The 19151-nt window shown below is 38.2% G+C and overlaps 1 protein-coding gene across 5 annotated transcripts in view; it reads right to left on the reverse strand.

The window, feature by feature from the left end:
- ZNF407 (zinc finger protein 407) overlaps positions 1-19151 on the reverse strand; it is a 519604-nt gene that overhangs the window by 282918 nt on the left and 217535 nt on the right. For all 5 annotated transcript variants that reach the window (XM_082417046.1, XM_082417047.1, XM_082417044.1 and 2 more), the window contains exon 5: positions 1357-1523. In XM_082417046.1, coding sequence (XP_082273172.1) covers positions 1357-1523 — 167 coding nt within the window. The remainder of the gene's footprint in view (positions 1-1356; positions 1524-19151) is intronic.

Raw genomic sequence — 19151 nt, forward strand, 5'->3', positions numbered from 1 at the left:
GCAGAGATATAATAGGAGACTTTTCTTAACAGCTTGAATTAGTTTCAAGTGTGCCATTTTGCTTTCAAATGTAGAAAGACACGGAAACCAATCCTTTATTTTCTATTAGAAAACAGCCACTGTCCCCTCTCTCTCATTATGGTGCAGACTACAAGACCTAACAACAAAAATCCATATTATTGATCCAGCCAAGTCTCCACAATTATTCTTTAGAAGGAAACGCCGACGATAAATTACATCTGCACTGGCTTTTCATCTGCTGTTCGATATAAGTGATCTTTCAGGGCAGGCTGGAGACCTTAAATCGTCAACGCCCTTGTCAAGGAAGCTAAGGAGGCCTGGGCTTCCCACAAACTGCTTCAGAAGAACTTTTAACCTATAATTTCTAACAATAATACAGGATTCTTGGCAATCAGAAGAACATTTGGGAATGCTGATTAAAATTTATTTTTTCCTTGAAACAAAATACTTTCTGAGAGCTGTAAAGAGGAAGAAGACCACAAAACACCAAATAGCTCTCAGTAATCTCGCCACAGCGAGATAAGGCAAGCACTCGACTACACACTTGTAAGGAGTTTAGGGGCCCTCTGTCCTTAGATAATGAAAAGCATGTCATATACATTGAATAGAACCACGGGGCAGGTAGGAGAAATATATTCATGAAGGTCCAAACTGAGAGGTCTCAGGACCATGCCCAGCACAGATGTATTCCGTGTGCTGCTTTTACTATCAGTTGGTTTAAATTCCAAACAGTCCACTAAATGTTTTGATGTAAAATGTATGTGAATTTGTACTTTTTCAATTATCTAAAAAATTTATACTAGCTAAATTCAGTTTAGTCTCTTTGTAGTAATTTCAAAAACTCTTGGATCTGATAGTATTCTCTTAAGAGAAATATTAAATTGATTTAAAAAATGTCAAGTGGTACATAAAAACCAAGATTCGATAATGTTCAGAAACATTATGGCACTGAGTCCGTATCAGTAACAAATATAAGACAAGTTCTCTATGAAAATTTAATCTCCTCAAATGATCTTCTATAATGATCACACCTAAAAAGATATGTTTAAACACAAACACATATATGTACCCACACGCAACATAAATCAGCTTTGGAATATGGAACTTATTTCATGTGAACACATGCCTGTGTGCACACGCACACACACACAAATATTAGAATGTCACTTAAAAATTACGCCGAGCGTCATCAAAACACAAAGAAATGATGCCATACCTTTTAACATGTAATTACCACAATCTCAAACTCTTCAAACAGGGACTCCTTTCTACGGACTGCTGCTGAGACGACCACCCCCCACTACCACCACCACTGGGCCCAGGCGGATGACACACCTGTGTGCGTCCTGTAGTGGTCCTTCATGGCGGAGGCCGTGAGGAAGGAGTAATGGCAGGTAGGCCAGGTACACTTGAATGGCTTCTCCCCCGTGTGGAGTTTCATGTGGTTGTTCAGGGCCCACTTCTCTGTGAAACTTCTATCACACAGGCGGCATGTAAACTTCCTGCATGGAGTGGAGAGAAAAGGATGCAAATATTACCCTCACGGGAGCACCTCGGGCCCAGACAGGTGCCGCTCCAGCCCTGCAGTGTGGCGAGTGCAGGGTGTCGCGAGGAGAACTGCAGGCCTGGTCTGTCATGTCTGTATAACCAGGCATTGATTTTTCTGTCCAGGCCTGGCACTTCAGCCATTTATTCTCTGCTTTGCGGTTGGGCCCAACGGGTTTGAAAAATTCTGTTACAGTCCAGTCACCCCTGAGGCAAATGTGAGAATAGATTTCACCTGTACAGGCCTACACCACTTATCCAGGGCACGGGCTGTCAGAGCAAAGGCTAAATGAAAAGCTATCCGTACTAAACTACTCAGACACCCCTGCTCTCTGCCAGGCGGAGGCAGCTGGGGCCGGGCGGCACTCAGAGCCCAGCCCGCCCGCAACGGCACACACCACGCTGCTCCCTCAGAGGAGAGGCGCGCTCCAGGGGCGTCTCCTTTTTAACAAGGTGTCCTTCTGGGTTACCACACAGGTACATAAAAAGTCCCCTTTGATAAGAATAAAAATAAGATTATAAATACAACTTTTCATAAAGTATGCCTTTGAGAAAAAGAAACCTCAATTATTTCCTGTATGGGATGAAAACTGAAAATAACAAATCAATACTCACGTCAGAAAATATTTCAGCCCCACAGTTCCCAGTTAAAGACCTCTGAATACCTTTAATAATCCAGGCAATATGAACCATCAACAAAAAAACTTTAATACTTTCTCTGGTCGAGCTTCTGTCCCTTTTCACTTGCATTCAGGAAATCATCACTAAAATTTACTTTTTATTTCTAATACAGTTTAGTTTAAAGCAATCTCTGTGACTAATAATGTCCAGCTAATTAATTCAGGATAATGAAGAGTCAAATAAAAGCAAATTAAAACCCAATATTCAAAATTAAAATATTTTAATAAGTTGACAAGCACAATGCCACAAAAAAGACAGACTATGGCAGCTTGATTTGACTATCATAAGTTGGTCTACACTTTTAGCAAGTTAATACAATTTTAAAAATAAGATTATAATATCTGCGTTTTAAATTATGATATAAATAAGGAGATATAAAGAGTATACTCTTTACATAAACGTTTTTAACTAAAATTTTACAAACTTTCTTAGTCCCATAAGGGTAGAAAAAAATATTCCAAGCTCCAATTAATTAATTTTCTCATTTTGAGGAAATGTGGATTACTTTAACAAATTAATCATTCAGGTTTCACAAATTCTTAATCGAATTATGAAATTACCTTCTATAAAAATCTCTCTTCATTTGTTATATGTAGTAATATTTTTATAACATTATATTTTAAATGCAACAGAAGTAAAAACTGCTAAATGTTTAAGAAATGCCATATAACATATCTTAAGTGCTTCATTAATATTAAAATTGCCAATTAATATGTTTATAGAATGTATGAGTAGAGAAACTATATTTACACCCCTCAACACAGACCGACTTTGAAATTACTGTATCATTTGATCATTGCTTACTGGTACTAGAGAATGACAAACATGACTAAATACTTCGAAATGCACTGTAAAAAAATATCATGTCCGTATATCTCTTTGACGGGTCTTCATGCATTTAACATTTCAAAACCATGACAGGGATCTTATTTCCAAGATAAATTCCCCTATCTACTTATTTCTTCATGTATTTATTGTGGATCTAACATTCTCCTAAAAGAAATAAATAAGGAGGTTAAGTAGATGCTATCTTTTAATAAATAGTTACTCCGGACTGTATTACAACTTTATGAATGACAAAATAAATCCCTCATTTTTAAATCTTCCACGATGTACATTTAACAAAATTACATCTATGAAACCTCAATATATGTACTCTATTATTCATACATAATAAAAATGTTAAACTAGAGCTTAGAGCCTGTCATGAAATGACAAAAGCCAGATAACAAAGAACTAAGGCCACCGCTTGACTTCCAGAAAACCTCACGTGTTTTACAATTTGCTTTATGAAAATAAGTGCATGCACTGGTACTTTGAAAAGAACCTGAAATGTTACCAATGTAAAGTGTCCTTATAAAGACTAAGACCTACTCATCAGTGGGGGGTTTCCTGGAACTGCACAATTCTGAGCCTCAAACACTGTAAACTATCTGCCACCATGCAACGAGTAAGGACGACGTCCATCCAAGGGATCCGCTCTCCTGGGGGCCTTCAGGAAGCCCACCTGGATGTGTCACTAGGACAGAGCCTAAGTGAAAATGTGCAGTTCTGCTCTGCCACGAGAACCCAAGAAGGAAAGGCATCACTGTGTATTCTTCATGTACTTCAGAAAGACCTGAACACCCACTATACCACAAACACTGTTCGAGATGGTAGAAACAAAGAGGGAAAAGAGTCAGATTTGGCTCTCAAGAAAATCACAGGCTCCTACGTGAGGAAAATCCTTCACAAAGATAACCTCAATGCCAGGAAAAAACGTAAAAGGCCATCATAAATTTAAAAGAAGAAGCAATTAATGGGACAGGGCGGATTAAAGAAGGTTTCCCAGAGATGGCATTTAATTTAGATGTCGGAAAGCAGGTGGAAGTGCAGAGCCAGCAGGGAGGACGGGTAAGGTGCAGTGTGGGGAGGGGCAGAGAGGTGGGAGCTCCAGGCCCCGACAGGCTGTGTCAACTGTGGCTCTATCGGCTGCTGCCCCTCAACTGGGGATGGCCGTCCAGTTTCCCATGCATCAGTGAAGCCCCGGGACCTACATTAGACTGGGTTAAATGATATAAATGCTCTTCTATCCCCACATGGTGGTCTTCCATCAGAAACTTCTTGTTTAACTGAATTGACAATATATTAAAAAGAGATCTATTTGGCATAAAATTCGCTAGTCATCTCTCCTTTTGTGCAGGGAGTTACAAAGTCAGTCAGTTGAAGGATGTACAACGAGTGACAATCACGTAAAAGTACAACCTAAAAGGGCAAACAAGATAAGCACACAACAGTATGATGGTGTTTGGCTCACTGTATATGCTACGGCCCATAAAAGTGCCTGGTACCCAGAGCTGTTCCATAAATAACTTTGGACCAATGGGATGAAGGGAACTGGTGGTGAAGAGTCTCGTTCCTTACGTAATTTCACCAGACTCAGAGTCGGAATGTGAGATCTGTACACAACAGCAACAGCGGTCATTCGGGCCGCCCAGGGCCCGCGATCCTCATGCTGTTTGGTCTTTTCTCCTTCCTCAGCATTTGTGTTTATTTTATAAATGTCAATATTTCAAACATACAGAAAATGACAGAGATGCATATCTACCACCAAGGCTTATGTACCCAGATGATAATATCCATGTTTGCCATATTTGTTTCATATCCTTTCTCTGGTATTCTAAACATTTTAAATTAATTTTTAAAATTTAAATATTTATGAACTGAACTAAAAAGAAAAATGGTATGGCAGGCCATAGCACAGGGACAGCAAAGGTGCTAAGGAGAAGGCCACGTCTAGGGGAGAGCAGGCGGAGGTCCACATCATTTCCGCTCTGATGTAATCGAGCTACTTTATAACGTTTGATAAAAAGTTCAAAATGCCAAATAGTGCTATGGACTTGTAATGAAAAAGGGCAGTTTGTCCCCTCCCCTTTCCTCAGTCTGCACTAGATGTTTCTACTGGATATAAAGTGATCTTAGAAGGTTTCAAAAGAAAAAAAAAATCAGAAGCAAAATAAATTAAAATGGTACCAGACTTCTCAACAGCAAAGCAGGAATTAGAAGATAATGTAGCAATGGTTTGACCATTTTGTGGGCAATGATCTTAAACACAGAATGTTCTGCGTCATCGCACCTTTGAGTGGTTCCTACCAAGAGGTGTTGTCATTACAAAGTTCCTGGCTTCCAGGGATTATTATCCAGTTTTTTGCTAAAACTTTTGGAATAAAACCCATTTTCATGTGGGTAACTGTCATATGAAAGTTAAGCGTTATATGATCAATGGTACTATCTTAATAGATACTTCTGCCTTAGACTGTGTTAGAGCAATTGTCTGTTTATGAATGCCTAAAGGGCAGATAAGTTTTGTCAAAATATATAACACTTCTATTTTGAGTTGCGCCCCTAACTTTATCTTTCCATATTACTACACAAGGTAAGTATCCTAACAAGAGAGTCTATACTCCTCTTGTTCAAATTATACTTTTAAATGTTATTTAAAATTTTTAAACCCTATTAGGTGGCTTATTCAGTCAATTTATTAGCAAATTAATAAAAAATCTGCACACATCCCACTTACATATGTAGAAGTACTTTGATACTTTGATGCTTTATTACTTTATGATTTTTGAAATACAGTAAGAATTGTCACTAGTATATTTTTATGTTCTTTTCTAATCTCTCCAATTCAGAATAATTTGGAATACAGTTGCTTTAGTGATGCATTTTAGAGCTGTAGATATCCTTTGCCTTTCTCCCGGAAAGCCCAGTCTGGGTTAACATGATTGAGAAACTCAGGCTCAAGTACAGACATGTTTAAAAAAAAAAAAAAAAAAAGTATCCCCATTAAGATGTAAACAAACTTAAATATCCATCAGCTGGGGAGTAGAAAAATAATGAGTTTAATCATAAAATGGAATATCATAATGAAGTTAAAATGAATCAATGAGCTACATTTATCAGCATGGGTTAAACAATCTCAAAAATGTAACTGCATTGAAACAAAGCAAGTTAAGCATAGAAATATTAAATATAAACATATGAGGTCCACATGCAAAAACATGCATGACATCATAATTTGTGAATACTGCTTGTTTCTGAGAAGAGGGGTAAGGCATGCATATGGGGCTAGAGAGCTAACTACAGTTGTACATTTTTGTTGTTTTTAAAAGGAATACAAAGTAAACAAGGTCATATGTTAATATCTTAAAAAGTGCTTTCATTGTTTTTGAAAAATTTCACAGTTCAAAGTGAATATTTTAATTAAGTAATCCAAAATTTCTTTTCTACATGTCACGTCAAGTTAATAAATCATACAAATTCATATCTGCAAAAAAAACAGCAATGAGCAAGATCTGCTACAAATGAAATGAGCTAAACTTTATTAAAACATTAAATAATCATGCAGTTATTATCTTTCAAAACTCTGAAACAAAGGTGCTGACTGATTCAAAATGACTACTTTAACAGTAAACTGATGTTGCAAAACCTTAACTGACAGGTATTGCTGGTCTTTATGAATAAACACAGAACTGAAAACAATACAAGGCTTGTATGATTCCTAGCAAAACAGTCCAATATACTAATGAATCTGTTTCAACAATTTCTAAGTTACTCAGATACTACCAATATGCAGGCTGTTTCTTTGGGATAACAGCCTCCTTTTAAAATTATTATAATTTAATAATTACATAATAATACACTAAGAGATGAAACAAAAATAGAATATGATGGGGTCTTTGCCCAGTAGGGCTACCTTACAAATTTCTGCTGAGCTGCAAATAAAACTGAAAAACAATCACTTTCTTGAACAAAGAAGCACATAAAAGGCATATAAAGACAACCACTAAAGAGCAACTTCAATCTCAGTTAATTCACATGAGTCTTACGCTGAAAAAGTATCCAAAAGATAACAAAGCAAAATGAAGTTCAAGAAATTCTGCCATGGTAACAAATCCAATACCTATACGTATCGGAACTGTGAGATGCCTATACTGTTTCTGGCCTAGGAAACATCTGAGGAAAAACATACAATACTGTTTTTAGACTTAAACTACTTATTCATGTAAAACAGGCACTAAATCCACATTAATTACCCCAATATTACTCCAAAGTAATCCTGTTCATCTTAGTTTTATGAGGTTTCAAGTACTATATATATATATGTTTAAATAAAATATGCAACTTTAAACTGCATGGAAAGTAAGACTCTCTGTTTTCTCTAAATTGAAAATTGAAAAGGTACACTGACAGGTGACTAATAACAAAGAATACACTCGGGGTTCCTCTGGCCACCTCCTTCCAAATACTTGTGTGTGTGTACTAGATCCAAAAAAAACCTGACTCAATAAATGAAGTTATATCCTGAAACCAAAAATACATAACACTAATATCCAGATTATTTAAATCAGGCTGGACTCTTGAGAGTGACCTGTTCCTGATTATATATAAAACATGAGCATGATTTATATCAAGAAGCCACAAAGACCTAAGATTAGAAAGGTTTCATTTACTGAATTCAACTCTTCAGAATCAAGTGTGGCTTACAGATCAAAGTTGGAAACCTCCTGTGAGGGCTTTTATACAGCACGCAAGGGAGCCTGCTACTTAAGCCAAGAGTCTTGAGTGCATTTTTTGCCCTGAACAGGTGATAATTAGCCTAATTAACAGGCTAGATCCTTGTTAACTAGTTGGAAAAGAAATTTAACCTCATTCTTGCTGAAGCCATCATTTTAAAACCTTTTAAGGTATTATTCGGATTCCAGAGGCTGTGAAATATGTTTTCTGGCCCTTTCAGTTCTTTCCAAAGGTTGCAAAGCTTTGTGTCAAAGTTACTTCTGGGAGGAGCATTGGCAGAATATTAATCCCTGGTTGCCTTAGTCTACTAAGAACCAAGAGAATGACTCATTCCAAAGAAAAACATTCAAGGATTACAAGGGCCATGCCCTCAAGATTGAATTCATCCTTCAAAATCTCATTCCCATGAAATTTTTCTTTGTCAAAGAGACCATAAACTCTGGCCTACCCCAAACCATCCTATCAAATTTGACTGGAATTGTGCCCGTTCCACTGCATGTGCTGTATCCAAAACTCCTCAGCACAACAGGGGTTAGGAAAGGCTCTGTGTAAAAGACAGTAAATATTTTCTACTCGGTGGGCCCTCAGGTCTTCGATGCAACTTCTCAACTCCGCCTTGGTAGCACAGAAGTAGCCGTGGACAGTACATAAACAAGTAAGCGTGGCTGTGTTCCAATAAAACTTTATTTACGAAAACAGGCAGTGGGCCTGATCTGGCCTGCAGATGGTAGTCGGCCAATCCCTGGCTTAGGTGAGGTCGCATCCCCCCACCTGCAACCCCCAAAAGCACCCTGATCTGTACAGGGTAAAAGAATCCGAATCAAGCACTGCTGGCAAACAAAGGTCCACTAAGCCCCTTCGCAGGGTTTGAGAAGTTGGTTCAGTCCTGAAATAGTTCATGTTTCCTGCAGGGCTTTCAAACGCCAACATGAGAAGAACAGGTGGAAGGAATTATACTGCATATGAGACCCATTCAGTGCAGGCTGCCCCGTCCTTTTCAAACTACCCCCTTTCAAGTGTGTCACAGAGCTGGAGGGCTTGCAAAGTTGAAATAATTTTAACTAACCATGGAAGTCAAGTCCTGGAGAACAAGACGTATATTAAACTGCCACAATCCTCTAGTCTGGACTAAATGAAATTTTATCGCTTCAGGTTAGGTAAGAAAACACTGGATTTACGCAAGGAAGGTTAAAACAGCAGTTACAAATAAAGGACTAATGTTACTGTTTAAAGACCATATAAAGAGAATTTCTTTTAAATCATTGCTCTTACTGATATAAATAATTTGAGCTAAAATGACAAAATGCATTTCAAACCCCATTTACACATTCATCCCAAATGTCTTGACTGATGTTCAGTCTTTGGACATTTATAACACAAGCCTAACAATCTTCAAATTATAATAGCTCAGATACTTCTATATCAACTGATCAATTTTTTAAAAAGTATGTATTGGAATCTACTGTGTGTCTAGCAATGATTCATGCACGTACAGACCTGTAAGTGAAGGAAAGATACATACGCTTCCCCAAAAGGAGCCTGTGCCTCAGTGGCAGACACTAATGTCAGTGAGATAATTAGAACAAAAGCTCACCACATTTTGTTGGACTTTTTAAAAAAGCTTTTTGAAAAGATGTTTAGAAAAAGCATCAGTGAATATAGAGTGAAGCAGCTGCAAAGGCTTCATGGATGAGGTGGGGCTTCAGGTGAGTCGGAAAGGACAGAGCAGACTCCAGTAACAAGGGCGGCAGGCAGTGACCAGCCTGGAGGAGGGCCAGGCAGAGGTGGGGAAGGTGGTGTGTGTGTGAGCCCTGAGCTGATCACGGTAGGGGAGGGAGTGGGGAGCAGGCTGCAGAGAGGGGGAAATAAAGTTGCATCCTTTAAGCTGAGTCAGACTGAAATGGCCCTGATAAAAAGACAGAGAAATCTGACTTTGATATGACAAAAGGAACCACCAATCTATTTTTTGTTTTTCTTTTCCCCCTCTCTGATCTCCCTTCCATTGTTTGTTTTTCACAATTATTTGACTATAATTTTCTAAGGAGCTAAATGTGGCTTTATCCTTCACAAGTGCCCATGATCAAAAAGATACAGTACACTTGTATACAAGCCACAAATATGTACATGTCTGGGAAAAAACCTACCATAACAATGTGCACATCTGAGATTCATGACAAACTCATTTATACACTGGGACAAATAACATGTAATCTTACAAACAGCATGTCAGCACTAACAAAGACTGCTATGTGTCAAGCTATATACCTACGGATGCTATAAAAATGTTATTTCAGAGCTCAGAACCTCACAGACTGTACCAGTTGCATGTCAATGGAAAAAGGTTTTACTAAGTTTTCTGATGCTACCCTTGCCATTTCCAGTATTAACTGTACTAGAATGAATTGGTTGGTAAATATGAATAAGATAGATTTTACCAATAAGAACAAGAAACAGGCTTATAGAAAGAAGCACGAATTTAAAAATCAACTACAAAATCCCCTAAAGTTATTTTCTTTTAATTTTTAATATGTTAACATTAAATACAACTGATATATTAATGGAAGCTGAGTACAAACAAAAACGTCTGTCCCAATTCAGACAATCTGTCACAGTCCCACTCATCAAGAAACTATGATTTGTAAGGATTTTATAAAAGTCATAAGGTCTTCACACCATGGTGTTATATTAGTATGCCAAAAAATGTGTCATTCACATTACTATACGAAACTTTACTAGGACAAATATACATTGTAAAGAAAGAACATCAGGCATCTGTATAGAATGGATGATTCCAATCCCCTTTTGCTAATAAAGCTGACACTTTCATATGAATAAAACCGCTCAGTTCCTGACATGCCATTGACTCAGAAATAATATTTGGGGTCACATATTCATGCTGCTGGGGAAAGAGAAGTTAATAAGTGTCTGGCCTTGGGCAGCCTCTCTGAGCCTCAGTAGGACCATGTAATTTTTATTCCTGGTGTGTATTCACGTCAATATTTCTAAAAATACTGAGCACAAGACATCATTTTATATTACAGTGTAGATCACTGGTGCTCTATGAATAGTAAATCATGAGAATTATCTATTAGTTCACAACTGTTTAAAACAGCAATAATAAGAAAGTCATAGTTTCCTACTTGGATTCCTTACGGCAATCCTTGTCAGCTCCAACTCTCCAATGAAGAACTATCAGAGTATTTTAAAAAGAGCAGTAGTTTTCTTAACAAAATTAATAAGCTGAAGACAACAAGGCTGATCATAAGCAGTGCTTGGGTTACACCCCTAACGTAGGAGATTTAAATCTGTTAATACTACAGCACTGTTAGAACCAGCAACTGACACCAGCGTACGTAATTCTCTAAATATTAACATTAGTTAAGGGGCAGTGGACCACCACTATATCCAAAATGCGACTTCATACAGGACTAAAGTACACAGTAGGTTAAATGGAAATGAACAAAATAGTATTTCTCTCTACCAAACAATTTAAATTCACCTTCGATATATGTATAAAAAGTTATATTTTTTTCCTAAAAAATATTCTTGTACAATAATACTGGAACGTGTTCCACAGACCCGTGCATCTTACATACTAGCAAATATGGGATGTTTACACTCTATCCTGTAGGTCCTTATGTATCTACTTTGGAAACAGAATTTCTAGACATTTGAATAGACTTGCCAGATTTAGAAAGGGCTGTCCACCCTGATGGTGACTGCGTGATTTGCTGAAGCAGGAAAGGCAGCCTTTCCAAACTTAGGTATTTCATTGTCCTGGCCTTTGTCATCATCTCGGCCTTCTAGCATGTCAGGATGATCTAGGGAACCATTTGAGCTCAAGGTAAGATTAGCTAGAAGGGTTGAGATGTATTGCCCAGTAATCTCAGAGTTCAGTACGAAATTGACCCTTTCTGAGACCTTAGTCCGAAGAGCAGCAGTTACAGTACACTTCTAGAGTAAATGTCTTGGAGCATTTGTGCACTGGAGCGTCACCAAGACATGATGTGAGTTCAGAAGATGAATTCAGTGTAAATACTGCAGAGCCTGATATAGATCATCACCTGCTTTATTTACATCACAATATTCTGACATTCATATATGTAGAAAGATCATGTTGTAAGGGATTTGATCTGTTCTTTTCTAAATCGTAAGTTCAAGGGAAAGTGCTAAAATTGGATTAACATAAAAAACAAGTTTTTAAAGAGTTTTAAAGTTACTGTGATTCAACTGAGAGTAAGTAGTTAAATACTAAGTAAGTAGTTAAATACTAGTAGTCTCTCCACCATTTCTCACACATGTCCACCATGCAATGGGTGTGAAGTAGCCTGCAATGAAACAGGAGTAAAACTATAGAAAGTGCATACATATATGAGGTACATTTGGGTGGAAACAACCTCCTAAATGCAGGGCAAAGCAATTAATTTAGCTTCCTTTCAATACAAAAGAGTATTATTTACTTAAAAAGTTGGATGTGTACAGCTATAGAATTCTTTTCTGCAAAATAGATTTGTGGATTTCATCTACTTCTCATATATTCTAAATTATTTTGAAAAGATAAATTCAGATAGGCATCTATAAACACTGCATATAGATCATTTATACTAATTTTTCAAATCTTCAACACCTCAAACAAAAGACTATGTGGAATAACATCATTTATTATGTACCTTCCAGCATTCAAAATATTAAACTAACTTTCTTCCTAATATAATTAAGTGCATAAGCAAAAACAACTGGAAGGGGGCTTCCCTGGTGGTGCAGTGGTTGAGAATCTGCCTGCCAATGCAGAGGATGCGGGTTCGAGCACTGGTCTGGGAAGATCCCACATGCCGCGGAGCAACTAAGTGCGTGAGCCACAGCTACTGAGCCTGCGCGTCTGGAGCCTGTGTTCCGCAACGGGAGAGGCCCGCGCACCGCAGTGAAGAGTGGCCCCCACTCGCCCCAACTGGAGAAAGCCCTCGCACAGAAACGAAGACCCAACACAGCCAAAAATAAATAAATAAACAAATTTAAAAAAACAAAAAACAAAAAAAACAAAAACAACTGGAAGGATGTAGGTGATAAAATATATTTATACTTGGAGTAACTATAGTGTTAGGGAAGCTAAAATACAGAATTAACTGAAGCTATCAAAATAACGTTAACAACAAAAAAAGACTTCAATTATGGGCTGGGAAGGTATAAAAATGAAAGTCGAAAAGGTTGCTGGTTTAGACTTTATGATACAAAGAAAACAAAACTGCTCAACTCTTTGTATCACTACTATATTTTTTATTAAAGATTCTTCAGACTGAAATACATGGAGATGAATTAAAGTCCAAGAATTATTTCACGTAAGGCAGTAACAAGGAGGCTTTTGGCCAAGTGGGAGCCGCGGTGAAGGTGCCGTGAGGGTCAGATCTCCCCGGGCATCAGGCGGGGACAGCAGAGTCCAGGGGACACAGTATTTGAGCAAAGGCACCTAGAAAGGGTGCAGCGAGAGGAGCCAAGTGTGCCCAGCAGGCAGGGACTGCAGACAGCCTGTTCTCCTGTAACTCAGCCACATCCTGCGTCCTGCCAAGCCTGGCACACAGGTGTCTTCAATCAATGTCAGATGCAGCCCAAGAGCAAGACCTGACCTACCCATGCCAGCAGCCGATCGCAAACACTCCCTTGACCTGAGAACATGAGAGTCTCGTGATCTTCAGCAGCCCCCTCTCCTGGTTCCTCCTTGCCTTCTGCAGCCCGGATGAGCCATCCGCACTCCTTTGGTGACCTGTGCTCTGATGACATCCTCGTTTATATCTGAGGTCTAGTCGGTATTTAGCTGCCCACACGACGTCTCCACTGGGATAGCCGGCAGGCTTCTCGAATGTCCCGCGTCTAAACCTGGCTCCCGATCTCCCCCAACGGAACCTGCCCTTGACGGTGGTTTTGCCCGTTAGTTAATGACGTGACTTCATTTTCCCCTTTTCCCTTCACTGTTCATGCCCAAACCTTGGTGTGATCCATTACTCTTTACCTCATCCAATCCACTGGTAAATCCTGTGGGCTGGACTTTTCAGATATATTCAGAGTCTGGACACTTCTATCTACCTCTGTTGCTACCACTGGGGTCCAACTCACCGTGCTCTCACGTCAGGATCATCACGAGAATGTCCAACAGAGCTCCCAGCCTCCGCCATCACCACCCCCTCCCTTCCTGCCGTTCAGTCTATTCTCTGCATACTGCAAACAGCGATTCTGCTATAGCATAAGTCAGACCGTGCCAGGCCTCTGTTAAATACCCTCCAATCTCACACAGAAGAAAAAAACCAAAGTCCTGGCAGAGTCCTCCGGAGCCTGACATGGCCTGAGCTGCCATCACGTCCTCCTTCCCATGCTGTGCACACACCCCAGGTACAGCGGCCTCTTGGCAGTCCTGGGCCACGCCCCACACAATCGTCTTCAGGACACTTGAGCACTTTTCCCTCTGCCTGAAAGACTCACGGGGCCCCTCTCCTACCCGCAATCAGGTCTAGATCACTTGTCACCTTCTCTCTGACAGAGGCGCCCCTTGCCACCTATGGAGAGCTGAAATACCCCACCCAGCACTCCTGGCTCTTCCCTCTTTTCCCTTACTATATCATCACTATTTTAATACTGGCATATATTGGACTTTCAGTTTTGTTTGTTGAATTTCTCCCCACACTGGTATGTAAGCTCGTGACAGCAGAACGTTTGCCTGCTTTATTTTCTGCTATATCCCCAGGGTCCAATACAGGGTTTAGCACATAGTAGGTACCCAGTAAATAACTGCTCAAATGATGAATTAATTAAATATTGTAAAGGGACAAAATTTACAGAATTAAGTTTATTTTAATATGCAACATATCAAAAATACACACACACACCACACATACACATATGTATGAATAGACAAATAGAAACAGTAGGGACAGATTCACTGTGAATAGTAGTAACCTTGGGTGGGAACTAAGATTTGGCTGAGGAAGCCTGGAGGAAGAGGAAAGGCATCAATTTGGGAAAAGGGAACTTTTACTTAGCACTTTATATACTACTGTATTAAAAATATTTACCAACACACATTCCATTTTTAAAATATATATATGTAAACAAACAGAGTTTTAAAAGCATAATTCAAAACAAACAGGTTTAGCCAAAATAAATTTTTAAGTAAAATTTAAAAGAATCACTAATTTTATCCACCACTGGCTTGTCTATGCCAAACTAACATACAATGTTATTGATACATAGCTGAAACAGTCAGAGTACTACAGAGAGAAACAAGAGTTGAGCTATTTATTGAGGCAGTGTAAAATCAGATCTCTAAAAAGAAAGACATTTTTTTCTTCTCAATTTTTAAAGTCAAAAACCTCACTATATTTGTATTCAGATAGTTCAGACATCAGTGTTCAATGATTTTATAAGCCTACACTGTGAATACCATACAGCTGACAGCTAATCATAGATGCTGTTCACTGTAACTGAAGCATCTTCTGTTTGCCATAAGTAACCACACAGTCACAGTTCTGGAAGAGATAGTTCTAGGTATTCAATAATAAAAAGATATTATCACATTTTTGAGACAGTCAGAGCAGCTCTCACTAAAGACCTACCCTTATTCTACGTTTCGTTTAATTCTCTGTTACACAAGAGTCCTGATCTTATTGCGGCTTATGTGCCACTCACAAGTTGACTCCACACCACCTCACGCATATTGACTTTTGAACTGTTTACTACTTTCATTTACGTACATTCCCTAAAAGGCCCAAAACAATTCAGGGACATTAGATTTTCAACTTCTTGATATCTTTCACAGTAGTAAGGGCAGGAAAGTGATGTATTAAGAAACATTTACAACATTTAATAATCATATATAACTAAAATTTATTGAAGGCTCAAAATATGGCAAGAAGTATTCTGATAAATGACTTTCCCAATGACATGTTTAAAACTGCAAACAAAGCTGCTTGAAGGAGGCCATGCCACAGAAGTGAAACAGCCGCCTTGACGCCAACTTAGCTGAGACATCAGTGCCTTGGTTGTTCTTTTAGCCTGAATTTCTACACATGTCACATGCAATGGAGTTCAAATAAAATACTTCCAAACTATGTGCCAACAATAAAACCCTACAAGTCTAATTTCAATTAAATTTCCACTTAGTCTGGTCCTAAGGATGTGTTCCCAAAGACCCAAATCCATGAAGCGATGCCACCAAAGGCTGTCCTCTCCAGTACAGGAAAGAAGGGTTCTGAGGCCAAGAGTCAATCGAATGTATCTGTCTGGGATCAACCAACCATCATTGTTGGTGAGAGATTCTATCTCCTGAAAGGCCCTGTCTTTCTATTTGTGGGGTCTATGTGCAGTCCAAATGCTAGTTAATTCTCCACTGGAATAAAAAGGCTGACTTCCAGGAGACAGAAGCTTGAGCTTTCTATTCTTTAATTTGTCGAAGACAGTAAAGCAAAATAACAGAAAGTGACAATCTAATAAATTATGCTTTATAATAATAAATTATAGCTTTATAATAATCCAAAACCAGAAGTACAGGTATGGGAAGGTAAGATAGTAACAACAGCAAAAGAACAGAGAACGCACTCTCAGATAAGCTGCTCTAATGCCTTACAGAGAGCAGGTGCTCAAACAGTTACTGAATGGAAAGTTAGTGACTAAAACTGACAGACTAGGATTGAAAACATAACAATACAAGATGAATAAAAAGAGACTCCTGTATATAACCAGAAGATACAGATGAAGCATTCCACAGGAATGTACATGATGATATTCACAAAAACATGCCTAAGAGCTAAGAACTAAAGAAAAGGGGCCCAAAGACGGACGAGACACCTGTCCTCATTTCTACAAACCACCTCATGGAACATCCAGAGATTGTGCTGTACAGTTCCAAATTCGCTAACATTTTTCATAATAAGCAAGTTTATATTGATTACTGGTATCTACTGTTCTTCAAAAATAATATGCAATAGAGCACTAAGAAATATACACAGAGTCACTTAGAAGCAAGAGAGACAGAAGAAAAGTACTTAGAATAAAAGCCCGGGTGAAAGATAATTAGGAAAATTTCCTTTGGGGAACAACAAAAGTGAAAATACTAGCACATTTTAATTGCTATCAAGTAAACAAGACCTCTGAATGAATTTTAGATTTTACCTGAGCTTACATAGATCTGACCAGGGATTAATATGGTGGACAGAGTTGGCAACAGAGGAAAAGAGGTAAAGAGGTAGAATTAAAGAACTCAATTATCAAACCTTAGGGTTTATGTTTCTAAATAAGTTGATTTAAAAATGTGTGCAATTTGACGACTAATAAAACCAATCAGAATTTGATTAACTATGTGAATTTACTATCATGGGCTAATAAAGTAATATATATACATGTACTTTGGTACTCAGGCCATCAAAACAAAGACAACTACAACTTTACAGCACACAGAGCAGAAGTACAGTTATGCACTTACGCCTCAGGACTGATATCAGTGTGTCAGATATGTATGCTTTTGTATACTTTTTATTTCTCTCCTACCGCTGTTCTTAAAATTCTTAGAAAAAAAGCCTTTGGTCACTCTCAGACATGTGTGGCCACCTGTACCAGGGCAAGAGAGTATCTACCTGGGGACCCAAAGGTTGCCTCGGCTACACTCAGTTCAACCTGACTGCTGCTCGCTTCAGAGATACGTCCCATAAAGTTTCTGATCATAAAAGACTGTGGTCCAGGATTGAGGTTTCCTCTTTGTTTAAAACAATCAATACTGTTCCCAATCATTTACAATTAGCAAAGAAATCATTTATTTGGTAAAACCAAACTGAAGATTTGAATGAAAATTTAAAGAAGCTGAATAATCTTACAGAAATTTTAAAGAAAATTCCTAAAGTTACATTGCTTATCCAATGAGTGAATATCAAAGAAGACACTACTCACAATTAACACTTGCTATAGTATAGATCTTTCAATCACGGGAAGGTACAATATTCTCACTGAACAAATATATGAAAACACTGAATTCATTTTTAACTCTGAGTTTAAAGTCATAAATTCAGATTAAAAAAACTTCAATTTCTCCTCAAGAATAGGATTTAATTTACAGATTCTTAAATACCCACATTCATAAAGTCATTACTATTCACGCTCAGCAAATAATGCAATAATAGAAAGTTACTTTTAGAATGAAAAACTAAAGGGAGCTGAAAACAACACATAAAAGTCAATGGAATAAATAAATATAGCAAGTAAAAGCATCTTAACAAATCGGAGAAGATTCCCTTTGGGCACAACTATTCAATAGTTATTGATATGGTAGGCTACTTATTCCTAGAAACTATAATTAGACATGATGTATTCTATCCATTCTCTCAAGATGTAAAATAACCAAGCTAATAAATACAGTTATTCCTGTCCAGAACACGTTGTCTGTTCCTTTAGCTGAAAGCAAACCTCTGGTAAATTCCTGTTTATCTTCTTGCCAATCAAGGAATGAATGACTGGCACTAACGCAGTCTTATCTGGGCCTTATGTCTGCAGCACATTCTGCTAAGCGATGTCACTGCTCTAGCAGACGAAAATAAGCAGATTATTACAGTGACTAGGAGCAAACTAAACATTTGGGTTTTTGCATGGACAGATATACACACTGTCTGTCAGATAAAGCACAGTTTGCCTGCTGCTTACACAACAAGAATGTGCCTGACAGCTTCTTCCCAGGGTTAGTATCTGATTACATAAATAGGCCATTCCCCGCCATTCCTAAAAACTGACAGTCTCTCTTAGCTTATAGTGCAATTTCGGACTATCAGCTTTTCTGTCTTGCACACAAGGCTGATGAACATCAGAGCACTTCCTGGAGGTCCAATCAGGATTTCTCACTGCCTGATTCTGGGCCATATAAAATGTGGTGGACACAATGGAGAGGAAAAAGACAACGTGAAAACTACTTCTGATGACTGCTCCTGAGGTACACACTGAAGGGCAAATCATGTCAACACACTTAGGGGTGTGTGTGTGTGTGTGTGTGTGTGTGTGTGTGTGTGTCCACAGTATTACCTTTGAAATAGTTCAGAAGTATATAATGGTTTCTTTAAAGCTAATGGTTTTATTTATAAGATTAAATATGAAGCGCAATCACACACAAAAATTATGTATTTCTATTTTTACAGTTGCTGTGTTTTCTTAATGAATGTTTTTGTATCATTCCAGCAATGAAACGAAACGCCAATGACTTATCATGGTCATATAAAACCATAACACTGAGCTCAATGAAATGTTTAAAAAGTAATCTACCACTAGTTAACACCTTTCCTCCTATCCCCACCACAATATCCAAAAGAAAACTTATCAAATCAACA

The sequence above is a fragment of the Balaenoptera physalus genome, assembly GCF_965194825.1.
Source record: "Balaenoptera physalus genome assembly, chromosome: 12".
In the NCBI taxonomy this organism is placed as follows: domain Eukaryota; kingdom Metazoa; phylum Chordata; class Mammalia; order Artiodactyla; family Balaenopteridae; genus Balaenoptera; species Balaenoptera physalus.